Source organism: Anastrepha ludens, chromosome X (assembly GCF_028408465.1).
Source record: "Anastrepha ludens isolate Willacy chromosome X, idAnaLude1.1, whole genome shotgun sequence".
Lineage (NCBI taxonomy): Eukaryota > Metazoa > Arthropoda > Insecta > Diptera > Tephritidae > Anastrepha > Anastrepha ludens.
Genome location: NC_071503.1, coordinates 44,489,756 through 44,507,952, shown reverse-complemented (window position 1 = coordinate 44,507,952; position 18,197 = coordinate 44,489,756). Strand labels below are relative to the sequence as shown.

The 18,197-nt window shown below is 35.7% G+C and overlaps 1 protein-coding gene across 1 annotated transcript in view; it reads right to left on the bottom strand.

Moving 5' to 3' along the window:
- LOC128870454 (protein pangolin, isoforms A/H/I/S-like) overlaps nt 1–18,197 on the bottom strand; it is a 191,099-nt gene that overhangs the window by 128,195 nt on the left and 44,707 nt on the right. Inside the window, exon 2 of the mRNA XM_054113120.1 lies at nt 15,275–15,356. Within this exon, the coding sequence (XP_053969095.1) occupies nt 15,275–15,303 (29 nt within the window). The 5' untranslated portion in view covers nt 15,304–15,356. The remainder of the gene's footprint in view (nt 1–15,274; nt 15,357–18,197) is intronic.

Below are 18,197 nucleotides of genomic sequence, written 5' to 3'. Positions count from 1 at the left end.
TGAATTCCTGTTGTTCCTTTTTTATAATATATTTTCTAAAAAGATCTGTAAGATAAATGCTATTTTGTAAGTCTCTTTCGGCTATATAGATTATTCTATATTTGTTATATAGCATTTCGCTTTCGATGGGTTTGTTCCTTACTATACGAATTTGAGTGGTGTATCTATTTACTAAGGACTCGGATATAAGAAAGTGTTCATTTAGGTTTTCGTATGCTGAATGCACCGTTTCTAAAGAATTTTCGAACAAAGATTTTATATCAATGTTTTCTTCGTTATCCGTAAAATAATTATTATCGTTTTGTCGTTTTCTCCGGGTTTTCCTTGATACCTTCATGTGTGATAATATGGCCCAGAAACTCTGTATATCTAGATAAAAATTTGCACTTATCGCATTGTATTCTTAAGTTATTTGTAGACAAGCAGTTAAATATTTTTGTTAGGCTCTCAAAGTGTTCGCTAATAGAAGTAGAAAATACCAAAATATCATCCATATATATTATGCAGATTTTGTTGATGAATTCAGACAAAATTGTATTCACTGTTACGAAATCTACCAGAGTAATTTCTCAAATTTGGTTCACCTCTCCAATTGCCACTATTTCTACCGTAGTTGACATTGCTATTAAAATTTCCGGATTGATTATTTTCAAAATTTCTATTGTATCTGTTCGAATTTTTATAATTCGGATTATATTCAAAATTTGTATTTTTGTTGCGGAAAACTCCTGAATTTTGTTTACCAAGATTGTTATTGGTTTGGTTTTTATGGTTCAACCGATTGAAATTGGAATGAAAATCATGATTGCTCTTAACATTTTTCTCATAAGTGTCAACCTTCAGGCTGCCGCGACCTATATCAATGTCTTGCAACAAGTTATTTTGTAAATAATATGTGAAGGCATTTTCCATATTGTTTATATTATTTTGCAACAACAAAGTTTTTACATGAAATGGCAAGAATTGTAAATAAACTTCAAAAATCAATTTTGTATTATATTGTGGGGTGTGCTTTATTATACGAAGTTTCAGCGCCACCGTTATTTTCTTTTAAGTTATCTGTCTTTTCTACATACTCTTTTTCAATTATTTCACTTCCTTTTTAATTAGCTTTCAATTCTTCATTTTCATCCCCCTTTTTATTTTCATTTTCACCTTCCTTTCATTTTCAATGTCACTTTCCTTTTCATTTTCATTTCCCCTTTCTTCTACGTACTTATTTCCATTTTCCTCTCCATTTCCACCTTTTTGTATGCTTTTGCTTTCCTTCTCTTCTTTATTTACTTTCCTTTACTTTAAATTAAGGCAGTTTGAGAAACACTGTTTATTGGTAAGCTTATTCTACTTTTTTGCGACTGTTGCTATATTGATATTTTAATTTTACTTATTTTTTATTTTATTTTATTTTTTTTTTTGTTGGCTCGTTGTTGCTGCTGTTCGCTGTTGTTATCCGATTGACTACCGCCAGCAATTTGAAACATTTCCTTGGTGAATTCCTTGCTACCAAATTGACAGGACAAATCGCGAACAGTGCGTGCCTCACCCTTTGCATTTTCATAACCCTGCGAGTCCATGTTGACAGTATTTTCGTTGTATTACGTTAGACAAAGTTAAATCGATTTAACTTGATTTTATATTTTTATTTATTGTTTCACTATTTATTTTGCTGCTTTCTTATTTTTGGATTATTTTTATTTAGTTATTACAATTGAATGGGTTTGAAATTTAGTTGTATACCAAAATTTACCGGCACAAATTATCACTGCGCGATATTTATTCTGAGGACAAGCGAAGGAAGCACGTTTGTATAAATTTGTAAACCTCTTTTATTTTATTTTTATTTATGTATGTCGTTATTTCCACTTTTTTGTTTATTTCTTCTAATACCTTTGCCTCCTCAGCTAGCACTTCTTTTAACTACTTTCTTTCGTTATTTCTTTGTGTTTAGTTTATGTTTTCGTTCATCTCTCTTTAAATTTTATTTTTGTTGTCTTTTAATTCTCATTCGAGGTTGATCGCACTCGTTTACATATATTATGCACAAACACACATAATCACTCAACATGTGTCCAGAATTTCGCGAGATGGCTTTGTTTCGCAACAATTGTTCGTTGGCAACAAGGTGTATAAGCTTTGTGTCCGTTAGTATTTTGCTGTCCTTTCCTTGACCGTGCGGGTCATGACTTCTTCGTTTTGAAGTCAAGTGCACTTTTAAACGATTTTTTAGTTGTTGTAATGTAGAAACACTTGAGTGATTTGCGGTATGTTTTTTTTTTTTTTTGTGTTTTTTCAACTGTTATTTGGCTAGGCTTTTTCAAGTAGTACAGCGCTCAACATTCAATATTTATTCACTTTCAGTTTTCAATTTTCATTTCTTTTTAACAAGATTGAAACTTAAGTGTTAACACCTTTCAAATTGTATTTCCTTGTCACTCGTATTAATTTGACCCCCCATGAGATCTCAAATCCCATTTTCTGCAATTTTCTGTAAAATTATCTTTATGTATGTGTGTATTTCAGAATTTTCGTCAAATCACGTATAGCTTCCAGTTTATTATTGAAATTTCAAAATTTCACACTTTCAAATTTCGATTCAACTTTAGTTTTCATATGTAATTATATTAATATTGTGTTTATTATTACAATAAATATTTTATTAAAATTTAGTCATATTTTTTTTTTCTTAATTTTGCACACTATTCGTAATTGTTTTTTTTTGTTTTTTAACGTTTGCTTGTACGCATTTGATTTATTGATTTTTTATTTTTATTTTAATTTTTATTTATTTTTCCTTTCAATACATCTCGAAGAGCAGATATTACAATAAATTTTTGTTTTTTAATAAATTTGTGTTTTTGTTTTGTTGTTTTTTTATCCTCGTTGCTATTTATATTTCGAATTTTCGTCAAATCACGTATAGCTTCCAGTTTATTATTGAAATTTCAAAATTTCACACTTTCAAATTTCGATTCGACTTTAGTTTTCATATGTAATTATATTAATATTTATTATTAAATATTTTATTAAAATTTAGTCATATTTTTTTTTTCTTAATTTTGCACACTATTCGTAATTGTTTTTCTTTTTTTAACGTTTGCTTGTACGCATTTGATTTATTGATTTTTTATTTTTATTTTAATTTTTATTTATTTTTCCTTTCAATACATCTCGAAGAGCAGATATTACAATAAATTTTTGTTTTTTAATAAATTTGTGTCTTTGTTTTGTTGTTTTTTTATCCTCGTCGCCATTTATATTTCCAATTAAGACAATTTAATTTTTTTCTTTCAATAGTTTTCACTTATATTTCATTATTATAATAGGACTATGAATAAGTTCGTGCGGTTTTTTTTTCGAAATTTGAAACTTTATTGACGTAAAATGGTTACAAATTTAATATTCAAAATATTGTCCATCGCTTACTACTACTTTTTCCCATCTTTCTGGCAATTCACGGATTCCCTTTGTGAAAAATTCGGTCGGTTTTGCCGCAATCCACGAATCGATCCATTTTTTGACTTCATCGTAATTACGGAAGTGCTGGTCAGCCAGGCCATGTTGCATTGATCGGAAGAGATAGTAATCGGATGGCGCAAGGTCTGGACTATACAGCGGGTGGGGTAGGACATCCCATTTGAGCGTTTCTAAGTATGTTTTGACCACTTGTGCAACATGTGGCCGAGCATTGTCATGTTGCAAAATAACTTTGTCGTGTCTATCGGCGTATTGCGGCCGTTTTTCTCGCAGTGCTCGGCTCAAACGCATCAATTGTCGTCGGTAGACATCCCCCGTAATCGTTTCATTCGGTTTCAGTAGCTCATAATACACAACACCCAGCTGGTCCCACCAGATACACAGCATAACCTTCAGGCCATGAATATTCTGCGCCGACGTCGATGTTGAAGCATGGCCAGGGTATCCATACGTTGCCCGACGTTTTGGATTGTCGTAATGGACCCACTTTTCATCGCCAGTCACAATTCGATGCAAAAAACCCTTTCTTTTGTGCCGTTGAAGCAGTTGTTCGCATGCCATAAAACGGCGTTCAACGTCTCTTGGCTTCAATTCATACGGCACCCAATGGCCTACCTTTCGGATCATTCCCATGGCTTTTAAACGTTTGGAAATGGTTGATTGATCAACTCCCAAAGTTTTTGCAACCTCTTCTTGCGTTTGAGCCGGATCTTGATCGAGCAATTCCTCCAATTCGGTATCCATGAACTTTGGCGGCGCACCCTCGCGTTCTTCGTCTTCCAAGCCAAAATCACCACTTTTAAAGCGTGCAAACCACTTCTGGCACGTTCGCTCAGATAGAGCATGCTCACCATAAACTTCCACCAAGATACGATGACTTTCGGCTGCTTTTTTCTTCATATTAAAATAATGAAGAAGAATTCCCCGCAAAAACACATTATTTGGCACGAAATTCGACATTTTCAAGTGTGGTAAAAATATTGTTGTTTACGCTTCAAATAAAAAACTTATACTGACGTTTGTGCCTTACGACAGTAGCTCTCCAATGAATGTTTGGAAATGTGGATCGATGGAATAATAATCAAGTTACGCCATCTGTTGTAAAACCGCACGAACTTATAAATAGACCTATTATTTAAAAATTAAGAAAATTGGTTGAACACGACTTATTCTTAATATTCATAGCCGAAGACTGACTCGACCGATAATACATAACTCACTTTCGCTAAGATCTACCACGACAGAAAGCAAAGCATTACTGGATACAGTAAATAAAAGCTTTATTTTAGCCAAAGAAAAGATCGCAAACTTAAATCCACACTTAAGGCATAAACGAGGACTGATTAACATTTTACGAAAAGGACTTAAAATAGTGGACTATGGACAGCGACGACGAATTAAAAATTCATTGAACACTGTATACAAGAACGAAGAGATTTTAACGAAAAATTTGAACAATCCCACAAGCATAAATAATATAATTTCCTCTCAAATACAAAATATCACCAACCATATAAATCACAAAAAAATTATAATAGGAAATTACATAAACAACTTCAAGAACTTCTTACAAAATAAAATAGCTACAATAGAAGACAAAATAAAATATTTAGAAAGTGTCTATCAAATAAATAACGACATATTCCTTTTAGGTGACCACATTGATGACATTGGACAAATAAAATTCTCCTGTAAACTAGGAATTATCCCTTCCGACATACTTCCTAAAACAGAATTAGATTTAATAAACGACTTCTACAGTTACACTAACACTAAAGTAGACGTCGCATTACATTATTTTAATTCCCCAAATACCTTAATATTCAGAAAGCATCCTATTAGCAATCGTATTTGAACCAATGCCTAATATTAATGATAAATCTATTAAATTAAGCATATATGAAATACTTGTAGATAATAATAACATTTTTGACACTTATGTTAAGGGAAAAGAAATTTAGTAAAATTAACAGACACATATTTTTTAAATATTATCAATTTTGAAGAAATGCGATATTCAAGACTACAAAGAAACTGAAGTAAAAGAAATCATCCCCGGAATACTTACATTTAAGAATTTTGATTCAAAGATAACATATAATTGTAATAAAATGGAAATAAAATAGAAAGGAAAATGTATGATTAAATTTGAAAATTGTGAAATGCAAACACTTAATATAACATTTTTTAATACAAAAATTAAAATTTTTGACAAATTCATTTTACCAAATTCCCTAACAAAAGTTAAAGAAAGTAAAACATGCAAACTCAATTCAAAAAGGTATCAAACAAATTGTATATTCAAGTTTAATTAATATCAGCATTAGCGCAATAATCATAGTCATAATTATTTTGTTAACAATATTTTTTTCGAATAACATAAGAAAAAAGATGTCTAAATTGCATATTTCGTCCGGGCCTCAAACTAACGGTGGGGGTGATATAGTTAGGCCCCTTAATATAATGTAAAACCAAACTTCCATTTCTATAATACACACTTAACATATATAACTTACATACATAATTTAACTAAACTTGAATTTCCGCAATGTGTCGTCTGTAATTAAGCAATTCCAAAGAATTGCTTTATTAAAACTGCAATGATGCAACTTATATATTTATTGAACAGTTATTCACCCTTTTGCCGAATTTGCATTTCCGGCACTTGCCAAATTAATTTAACTAAACTTGCATTTCAGGCGGCCGCCGTAGCCGAATGGGTTGGTGCGTGATTACCATTCGGAATTCACAGAGAGGTCGTTGGTTCGAATCTCGGTGAAAGCAAAATTAATAAAAACATTTTTCTAATAGCGGTCGCCCCTCGGCAGGCAATGGCAAACCTCCGAGTGTATTTCTGCCATGAAAAAGCTTCTCATAAAAATATCTGCCGTTCGGAGTCGGCTTGAAACTGTAGGTCCCTCCATTTGTGGAACAACATCCAGACGCACACCACAAATAGGAGGAGGAGCTCGGCCAAACACCTAACAGAAGTATACGCGCCAATTATTTATTTATTTATTTAAACTTGCATTTCCTCTATGTGCCATCTAGAATTAAGCAATTCCAAAGAATTGGCAATGCGACCAGATGTTAAAAAAAGTAGAGCTAAATAAAACTGAGAGAGTTTTTGAACTAATTTTTAAAAAATTTATATTTCCCAAAATTATAAACATTGCATTCAGGATAGAAAAATGTCATTAAAAAAGAGCTAAAACTCCGAGACTAAATAACAAAAAACAAAGTTAAATAAAGTTACGAAAATGGTAATCTGGCCATACTGGTGCTAATACGACATCACTCATACTCAAATTTGTTGAGGGCAACAAACAATAGGCGCCCTCTCATTATCCTTTCCATCATGCTGTAAACGTATGTATATACATATATTCATGCATACATTTATATGTACGCATTAATGAATCATATTTGATGCTATGGGTAAATTTTGATTTGCTGTTTTTGATTTATGTAGGATTTTTATATAAAATATAATATTTTATTTAAATATTTATGTGACATGAAAGTAGATAATTTTATACCTACCATCCATTACCTTCAAACGTACTATGCTCCAACATATGTACTCATTTGAATTTATCTATAAGGGTTAATAAAATTATGCCCTTTCTTTATTATTTACTTAATGAAATTTTCTTCCTTACAAAAACAAACTACGTTTATACGTGCAGAAACTGAATTCTAAAATGATCTCTAATAAAAAAAAAACTAGTTCAATAATAAAGGCAAGCGCATATTTCAAAGCAAGGCTCGATCATTCATAAGACGAGCCCACCACATCTGCCCTCTCGCGCCTAAAAGTACGTTCACATATGCATTAATTACTAACAAATCCACAAAATTAATCTACCCGTTCACATATGGCAGATTACCTGCAAAATTGACAATCAGCTGTCAATACTTTTGTGAAAGGTTTTTCTTCATAGAAATTATTTTGGTGAAATATTTCGGTGTTTTTGGTTTGTTTAATTATTATTTCCGATATGAAGAAAAGACAAGAAGAAGGAATAGCTAATTTAATTGCGCAATTGGCTGCTAATAACAAACAGTTGGAGGAAATCCGTAAACGACGTTTACTGAGGTTTCAAAAAACTATGGCAGCAATACGCATTTGAAATTCGATATTACATTTTTTTATAAGTAACAAGAGGGCACACGTCTTTGGACACACGCTCTTTTTCTGTTATATGAATGTATACGAGTAGTTAATAATACCTAACAAACATTTTATAATTCTAATAATGTTTACAAAAATGTTTTATTTCCCGGCATCCTTTTTATTTAATTTTTACTGATGATCCATTACACAGAAAACACGTAGTTGTTTGTCAAAAAGTATGGTTATTATCTAGGATTATTTTATAATCTCAGATTTTGGGAGAGAAATTTTGTATGACAGAAGAAAATCTCGATTTTTAATTAGGGATTGGGAGTTAAGCACGAAAAAGTAGATCTACTTATATGTGAACGTATTTTAAGCTGTCCATAAGTATAATCTTCTTGAGGATTACAAAAACATTTGCCGAAACGTCAATTTTTGTCGCGGCATCTGCGTATATTCATATGAATACATATACACATATATACTTTATAAATCCGCGACAAAATGGTGATAGGCGTAGCGAATGGTGATTGTTTTAGCTACTGTGTGTCAAGTGCGCGCAGAAGCATACCCTAATGTTGTAAACAAAAGCCGCCGTTAGCTTAAAACAAATTTACGTCTTCGACATAAAGAATTTAAAATGAGGATGGTTCCATATGTAGAAGTTCACGCAAGTGGGGAAAGTTACTGATTGCCACTCACTTAGGAGTGGCCAAGACAATTCTTCTGCATATGGTTCAAGCAGCTCACAACTTCCGGGATTAGCCCAACTATCCTCTGGGGAGCCGTTCGGGAGTGAGCTACCGTGAAAAGGCGAAGCATTCCAATACAGCTGGTTGTGCGCTGGGTTTAGGACCCGCAACGTAAAAATTACCCCCAATGAAAATATTAAAAAGCCTCGGATGAGAACTTCCTATACTGATGACGACCCCTGCAAACGAACTAAAGCTAATGATTTGAGGGCATGCACCTATAATGTTCGGTCCCTCAATAGAGAAGGTGCCTGTGCCCGGCTGGTTGATGCCCTCGTGAGAGTAAAGGCTCTGTGAGGGCCTGAAACGTTCATATGAGGGCTGCCCCCGCCACGACATAAAAATCGTGCTTGGCGACTTCAACGCCAGGGTGAGCAAGGAGGGAACTTTTGGTCGCACAGTTGGTAAATTCAGCCTGTACAACGAAACATCCGGTAACGGACAGAGGCTGATCAATTTCGCCGGGGCCCGAAACTTGGTAGTCTGCAGCACCACATTCCATCACACGAAAATACACCAATACAATACACTGTCTCCTGATCAAAAAACGCGAACCCAGATCGATCAGGTTGTGATAAATGGAAGACATGCTTCTAGTGTTTTAGAAGTACGTACGGTCCGAGGACCCCATCGACTCGGCTTATTACCTTGTTGCAACCAAACTACGCACACGCCTCTGTGCAGCAAAAAACGAACATCTACCTACGCAAAGAATGTTCATCATCGAAAAGCTGCAATCAAAACAGACAGCCAGAAGATTCGCCACTCAAATCCCACACCTGCTCTCAGAAGGTACTGCCGCAAAAACCGGCATGCACGAGCAATGGAGCAACATTTCTCGTTCTCTACGTCCGACGCCGAAGAAGAAATCGGATTCTGGCAAGCCCGAAAAAACAGTTGGTGCGACGAGGAATATCATGCTGCAGCAGAAAGAAAAGAAGCCGCCTATAGAGCCACGCTGCGATCGGGCGCAACACGAGCCATGTGGGATCCCTACCGAGAGCTAAAAGAGAAAGGGAGACGTATTATCCGAAAAAAGAAACGAGAGGCCGAAATACGTGAGAGCGAGGAGCTTGCGATGCTGGCCAATAGGAACAACGCTCGAAAATTCTACCAGGACATCCAGAGCATACTTAAATTATGGAGGGAACACTTCTCGAACCTGTTAAACAGTGACAGCTGCGCATGTCAGAGAGAATGTGAAGATCCTGATACCCCAATCGGCGGAACTGTCGTTCCGCTACCCGACCATGACGAGGGGAAAATAGCGATAAGGCGGCTAAAGAAGTACAAAGCCGCGGGCGCCGACGGACTGCCGGCTGAGTTGTTTAAACATGGCGGCGAAGAGCTGGTAAAGTGCATGCTTCAGTAAAATATGGTCGAATGAAAGCATGCGTGACGATTGAAATTTAAGTGTGCTCTGCCCAATCCATAAGAAGAGCGATCCTGCAATCTGTGCCAATTACCGCGGGATTAGTCTTTTAAATATCGCCTATAAGGTTCTAGCGAGCGTATTGTGTGAAAGGCAGAAGCCCACCGTCAACCAACTGATTGGACCTTATCAGTTTGGCTTTAGACCTGGAAAGTCTACCATCGACCAAATATTCACAATACGCCAAATCTTGAAAAAGACCCATGAAGGAGAATCGACACACACTATCTTTTTGTCGATTAAGCTGCATTCGACAGTACGAAATGGGTTATCGGTATGCCACAATGTTTGAATTCGGTATCCTCACAAAACTAATACGGCTTTGCAAAATGACGTTGTTCAATACGAGCAGCACCGTCAGAATTGCGGAGGACCTTTCCGAGCCGCTTGATACCAAACGAGGTTTCAGACAGGGTGACTCACTTACCTGTGACTTCTTTAATCTGATGTTGGAAAGGATCGTACGTGCCGCAGAACTTCATCGCTCAGGCACAATTTTTTATAAGAGCGTACAATTGTTGGCGTATGCCGATGTTATTTACATCATCGGCCTTAACAACCGCACTGTTAATTCTGCCTCCTTAAAACTGGATAAAGAGACAAAGCGAATGGGTCTGGCGGTGAAAGAGAACAAAAAAAGTACCCCCTGTCATCAAACTAACAGTCGGCTCACTCGCGTATCTGTACCCACGTCACTGTTGACAGTTATGATTTCGAGGTTGTATGGTAAAATACTTCGTTTATTTGGGAACCAGCATTAATATCTATAAAAATGTCAGCCTAGAAATCCAATGTAGAATCTCTCTTGGCAACAAGTGCTACTTTGGACCAAGAAGGCAAATGAGTAGTCTCTCTTTCGACGAACAAAACAAACACTCTACAAGGCTCTCATCATGCCCGTCCTAACATATGGCGCAGAAGCTTGGTCGATGACAACATACAATGAAGCGACGCGTGGACTGTTTGGGAGAAAGATTCTGCGGAAGATTTTTGGACCTTTGCACGTTAGCAACGGCGATGGAACGATGAGCTGTATGAGGTTTACGATGACACGGTACCAGCTGGTGGTAGCAGAGGAAGATGAAGGCCTCCTCTGCGTTGGAAAGATCAGGTAGAGAAGAACTTGGCTTCACTTAGTGTATCCAACTGGCGACGGGTAGCACGTGAAAGAAACGGCTGGCGCGCTTTGTCAAACTCGGCCAAAATCGTGTAAGCGGTTATCGCGCCAATTAAGAAGAAGAAAATTTAGGATACATTCATTTTTGTTCTCTTGTAGAAAATAAATACTTAATTAAGATATATCTTCACATATCATTTGGTTTTTTTTTTTTTTTTGTTTTTTTATTATTAACACATCCTAAAGTATAAGCAGAATAACGTTTAGAAGTTACAACTAGTACAACTAAATAAAGATACTAACGATGCAAGATACAATTTTTATTGAACATATGTATTAAAAAAGGAAAAACTAAGATGCCTAAATATTCATAAATTCATTATCTATACCTTCTGCTCAAATATGAACGAGACTGATTTAATAAAACACAAACGGTTAATTATTGTTCAATTTTTATTTTATCTCCTTCAAAGTAATCACCATTGGAGGCGATACACATATGCCAACGTTTTTTCCAATCATCATAGCATTTCTGGAAGGCCGATTTCGGTATGGATTTCAGTTGCTTCTTCGAATTCTCTTTTATGACTTCAATTGTCTCAAAATGTTTTCCACGGAGCGGCAACTTGAATATCAGGCGAATACGGTGCTTGCGGAACGATATTAACATTATTTTTGTTCAAATAATCGGGAACAAGACGTGATGTGTGAGCTGGTGCATTATCGTGATGCAAGAACCATTACTTGTTGTCCCACAATTCCTTCCTTTTAAGACGAATGTTCTCGCGCAAACGCTTTAAAACGTCTAAATAATATTCAGCGTTAACCGATCGGTCTTGCGGAAGGAACTCCGAGTACACCACACCTTCGTAATCGAAAAAAACAGTTAGCATAACCTTAATTTTTGAGCGACTTTGGCGTGGTTTTTTGGGTTTCGGCTCCTCCGGGGAGCCACTTTTGTACCACTGGAAAACACGTGCACGCGATAGAGCAGAGTCCCCATAGGTTGTCTGCAACATTTTTAAGGCGTCTGAAGCCGAAATTTTGTTGGAAAAACAAAATTTCAAACAAATTCTTTGTTCAACTTGAATTTCCATCGTTAAATTCGAAAAACACACTCGAGCTTGACTTGTTTACACTAGCACAAAAAACTAACTATGTGATCACGCTGAAATTTGGCATGTAAGCTTATAACAGTCCTACCATAAAACAAAAAATTTATGTTTGCCATATGTCATCCGCGGACCGTTTTATTGATAAAGTCTCGTTCATATTTGAGCAGAAGGTATATATAAAAAGAAGTTACATTTCGTTGGTAATCTTATAACTCAAGAACCGCTGAACCGATCGACACAAAAATTTTAGAGTTCTTTTCTATCTTTGAGGAAGTGGTTTGTGTGAAGTTTGATTGAAATCGGTGCAGCTGTTCCTGAGTTATGACATTTTATGTGAGTAATGGTTTCCTCTCATACGAAATGCCTGTAGGGGAAAAACAACAACAAATACACAGCCGCTTATGAGCGTTTCTGTTGTACTGTTGTGGTTGTAAGTGTATTATGTTAATATTAATTTGTCGTCGTGGAATTCAGTTGACAGTTCGCTTATGTGCTTTGAGTTCTTTTATATCGTGCTCTCAATGCGAACAGACATTCTTTTGGTGAGTGTTAACCATGTGTTTTTTTTAACCACGTACACACATTGAACTTTGAATTAAATTTATTTTCATATATTTTCGTCCAAAATGACTTGAAATAATTTTCAATGTTTTGCTTTTACATTCAATTAGTAATATACTGTTTCTTGAAATAATTTTCAATGTTTTGCTTTTACATTCAATTAGTAATATACTGTACTGAAAGAATGCCACATGCAAGACGAGCAAACATTGGCAGACGTTTACGTCAATCAAATGCTACAGCGTTAAATCGAAGATCACAAAGTGAAGAAGATCGTGTTCGACGAAATGAAGTGGAAACACAACGACACAGACGGAGAAATCAGTCGGTTAATAGTGAAGCACCAAGAAACCGTCGTGGGCGTACGTCCGTTTATGATATACGTCAAATGGAACGCGCGGCTTTCAATTACGATGCCACCATGGATTACAGCAGCATGCCTACATTGGCCAAATGAATATAGAATGTATACATTGCGAAGCAATTAAATTCAGAAACGAAACGCCTGGTATGTGCTGTGCTGGTGGGAAAGTCAAATTGCCGGTGCTAGAACTTCCGCCAGAACCTTTGCATTCGTTGGTTTTTGGCAATTCTCCAACGTCGAACCATTTCCTCTTAAACATTAAAAAATACAATTCATGCTTTCAAATGACATCTTTTGGAGCTACATATATTAAAGAGACGGATTTATGCCGACGTTTAAGGTTATTACTTCGTTTGGAATAAACAATATCATATTTAATTTATGTGCGGTCCCTGTGTTCAATGTTTTTAAAAATTCAGATCCGTTACAAATATATTTGCAAGTATGTGAATAAGGGCAGCGATATGGCTGTTTTTGGAGTGGCTCCTGAAAATAGTCATGATGAAATTTTGCAGTATCAAATGGGGCGCTATATTAGTACGAATGAAGCTGTATGGCGTATTTTATTTTTTCCAATTCATGACAGACATCCGGTTGTTGTACATTTGGCAGTTCATCTTGAAAACGGCCAACGTGTTTACTTCACTGCTGCAAATGCAGAACAAAGAGCAATAGAGCCACGAGTAACTACACTGACAGCTTATTTCCAGTTATGTGAAACGGATGAATTTGCCAGGACTTTGCTATATTCGGAAGTGCCACACTATTTCACATGGAATGCATCAACAAAAAAATTTCAACGTCGCAAACAAGGCACATCTGTTGATGGTTATCCAGGTATTTTTCGAACAGATGCTTTGGGACGCATTTATACAGTTAGTCCAGCTAATATTGAATGTTTTTACTTGCGACTTTTGCTAGTGAACGTACATGGACCGCAATCATTCCAACATTTACGAACTATCAATGGTCAAATGTGCGCCACATACCGTGAAGCATGTCAACAATTGCATTTGCTGGAAGATGATACACTTCGTGATGCATCAATTTCATCTCCACCAAATCAAATTCGTATGTTAATTGCGATCATAATATCAACATGTTTTCCATCAAATCCACTGGAATTGTGGAATAAATACAAAGATTTCATGGCTGAAGACATTTTGATTCGACTTCAACATCGTTCCAATGATCCTGTATTGCTGCTGACATTGGAAATGTATAATGAAGCCTTGATAATGATCGAAGATTTGTGCCTTACTATTGCAAATAAAGCATTAGGGCAATTAGGATTGACTCAACCAAATCGTCCAATGCATGATTTATTTGAACGAGAATTGCAACGCGAACAGCAATTCGATAGTGAAAAGGTAAAAATTATGATTGGGATTAAGAGACTGATTGATAGATGTGTCTTTTTTTTCTTTATTCATTTATTAAAAGGTGTTTTTTTATGAAAAATTTCTTGCGACATAAAAAAAATATTTTATGTATGGTGGTGCGAAGCCCACTGGGTAACAGAACTCAACACCATGTGGTCCGTTGCAAAATCGAGGCGGCGTTATTTGCGAAATTTATTCAAAGGTTTTTATTTTTTTTTATTTTTTGATTTTTTTAATGCTTCAGATGTGACGCTTTTACCATTTGTTTAATATTTGCTGTTGAAAGGGGGAATTTTATACAATCCTAAGAATTTTACGGGTTTCCTTCGGTGTCAAAGCCATCACAGTTCTGCATTTGTAGTTTCATCATAGGAGGCACATTGTTTCACGTAAAGATCCACAACGTATCACTAAGCTTTTTGGCAATTGGGCGATTTGAAAGTCCCTCTGAAGTCAAACCTCTGTTAGACCTTTTCTGCTTTCGCATTTTATTAGAATTAAGAAGTTTTCGACCAAACATAATAAATGCTTTAAAAAATACCTTTTCACAGCGCAAATAATATAGGAAAACTAAGTGCCTCTATTCAAGTGAACCAATAAATCAAGCACAATATTACTGCTAAAGTTTTACTGCTGCGAAATACCGTTAGATGGAATAATATTTTGATGCATATTTATTTTCTAGCAAAGTACAGTCTTCATCATCAGAAAAGCATTGATAACTTGACCATTTTCTTCCATGAAAGTTATTGCCTCTAAGTGAACCGGACTGTATTTTGTTATCTTACGTATGGATAAGTTTTTCATATTTAAGCATATTTTTTGTTGTTTAAATTAAATAAATCAATGAATAATTGTTGAGGCAAATGGGATTTGCTTCCAATTCCGTAGATATTACGCTATGTAGGCAAAATACTATGCAGTTATTATCAGCATGACTTAAATTTCAGCACTTACCACGAAGGTGTCATATCCGGACCAAGCATTGGGTATGCATACTGGCTCGAGGGGAATGAATATATAGCCGGCCGCGTTAAGCCTATAAGCAAAAGAGTGAAATAAAAATCCAGTATTTCAAGCTAGTTCTTCATGTATGTATTTTCATAACAAAATAAAATAAGGTATGCAATATTCACGTAACAACGTTTATTTGGAGAAAAGTTATGGATATTACAAAAGATGATAATAATTGATGGTAGAAAGTTCATAAGTGCTTAGTAATTAACTATTGGAAATTATATTAAATTAGATCATTACCACGGCGACCTATCACGATGGCAAATAACTGCTGAGCCCGAATACTTCTTTTTCGACTGACTACGACGAACTTAAGCTTAAGACCAACCAGAGCACACACATTTGTATAGTAGGTGATAATTTTATTATTATTATTATTTATTTGTTATCTATAATTAAAATTACAAAATAACTTTTAAGCACAAGCTACCAAGGCTATCGGCTAGGTGATAATAGGCGACCACTGTATCGTTATATGTAAATACCTGCTTACGTTTATAAAAGACTAGCGTATACGGCTTGCATTGCTGTCGCACTCGAGAACATGCCACATGACCGGGTGAAAAATATGGATTTTTAAGATTTAATCCACAATATTTTAGTTATTGTACTTGTGCTTTATTTATTGTCATTGGGAAAGTAAGGCAGACGGAGAACTACAAGCGTTTCACATCAAATGGTACATCGTTTGACATGAGAGGTATTCTTGGAATCAGAACATTTTTTCCTTTTGATTTACCATTGGAAATGTTCGTTTCGATCAAAGACGATTGATTAGCAGTTTTGGCCCAAGGATGTGAAAACAATTGTGAGGGAAACTTGAATGAAATGAAAACAAAATGTATTACAAAAAGTGTAAAGTGTGGTTATAACATGATTTTATTTCAGCCACTCCTGATACGTCGTATGGCTTGAAGATATTTTCAAGGTATTCAGATAAGGTATTAGCTTTCCCGATATTGGTTTTGCTGTTTTTAAAATCCTTTATGTTTCTAGAGAGTTCTTTTATTATTTTATTTAAACAACTTTTATCAGGCGGAGACCTGCTTCGACGTGCTTTGCACGTTTCCATAACCATTTCTTTTATTTCTCTTGTGAATTTATGTCACGAGATATTATTTTTAATTGGCGTACTATCCTATGTAACGCGTTGCATGATGTTTAATAAGTTCAATACTTCATCGTCAAGATCCTCACTACTATTTATTTCTGAACTGTGTATGTCATCCAACTGCATCTGTCTAGAGTAATTGAGCTTCCTTGGTAATTACACTTTTATATATTCTTCGGTATATTGTCTAATGATCGCGCGCTTTCTATGCGCATATATATTCTGAAGAAAAATTTCTGATTATAAAAAAATCTATAAGATCAGGAATGTTTTGTGGATCTGTTGGCCAATACGTTGGTGTCATGCGATTGCAATCGGGCTGAGGCAGTGAATCTCTATAATCTTAGTAGGCAGAGGGAAATCCAGTCGAAACGAAGGGTTTTCTGCTTCTCCGCCTGACAGGTTTCACAGAGCGCTCAAAGCGCGTAGTCTTGAGTGACCATGTAGGGTATCTAAACCCTTAGTTCAATCTGTGGTGGCATATCCGAAACTCCTATAAGTCATGATGAAAAGGAACAGCGGCAGAATACCGCAATGGCAACGGATGTCCACGGGGACATAAAGAGAATGTGTAGCAGAATGTAGCACTTGTTGACAGATAGATTCTATGTTGGATTTCAAGGCTGACATTGTTATCGGTGTTCACGCTGGTTCCTAAATAAACGAAATCTTTTACAACCTCGAAATCATAACTGTCCACAGTGACGTGGGTACCGATACGCGAGTGCGCCGACTGTTTGTTTGATGGCAGGAGGTATCTCGTTTTGTCCTCGTTCACCACCAGACCCATTCGCATTGTCTCTTTATCCAGTTTTGAGAAGGCCGAACTAACAGCGCGGTTATTAAGGCCGATTATGTCAATATCATCGGCATACGCCAACAATTGTACGCTCTTATAAAAAATTGTGAACGATCCTCTCCAACATCAGGTTAAAGAAGTCACACGACAGCGATTTACCCTGTCTGAAACCTCGTTTGGTATCAAACGGCTCGGAAAGGTCCTCCGCATTTGTACTGTAATAAACATGATTGTAATTATGGTATTCTGAGACTTTAAAACATGTTTTTTTTCAATTTTGTGGATTATATTTTCGATGCATATGTGTTTAAAAGCCCAAGTCCACATGGTTATTGTATTTTGTTGTGATTTTCTTAAATCCTCTCTTTTCTTCTGAAAATTGTTGACAATTTGCATGATAAGGCTATTAATTTTTTCATCAAAGTTACGCATTTTTCGTGCTCTTCTTTTGCATCCTTTAACAATTTCTTTTGTTTTTTCATTTTTTTACCGTTTTTTTCACTCATGGTGTATGGCAGCTTATCGCATATGAACCGAAAAAAATACATCCACAAAATATAATTTCATTTGAACATTCCGATTTCACATTAAATTCTCAAATTTCGTAAGAAATTATTCACTGTTCCAAAATTCACTCCAAAAAAATTCACAAAAAATGTTTACACTTTGCACTTACGTCTTCTCCTTATGGCGTCCAAATCAGAAAGAAATATTGACACATTGTAACTCACACTGTCAATTTGACAGCTCAGTTCCGCCCCAAGCGTTAAAAAAGTAAACGACATTATGGCTGGTTCAAAAGAACGCTGTACGCGTTGCCGGTGTTCACACACATTGTTAAGTAAGTATTGAAAATGGGTTTCATAAAATTTGGTTGTAATTCGATGCAAAGACACGGCGGGTTATGGCACATATTTCGAGACCCTAGTCATCAAAAGGTATGAAAATTACCC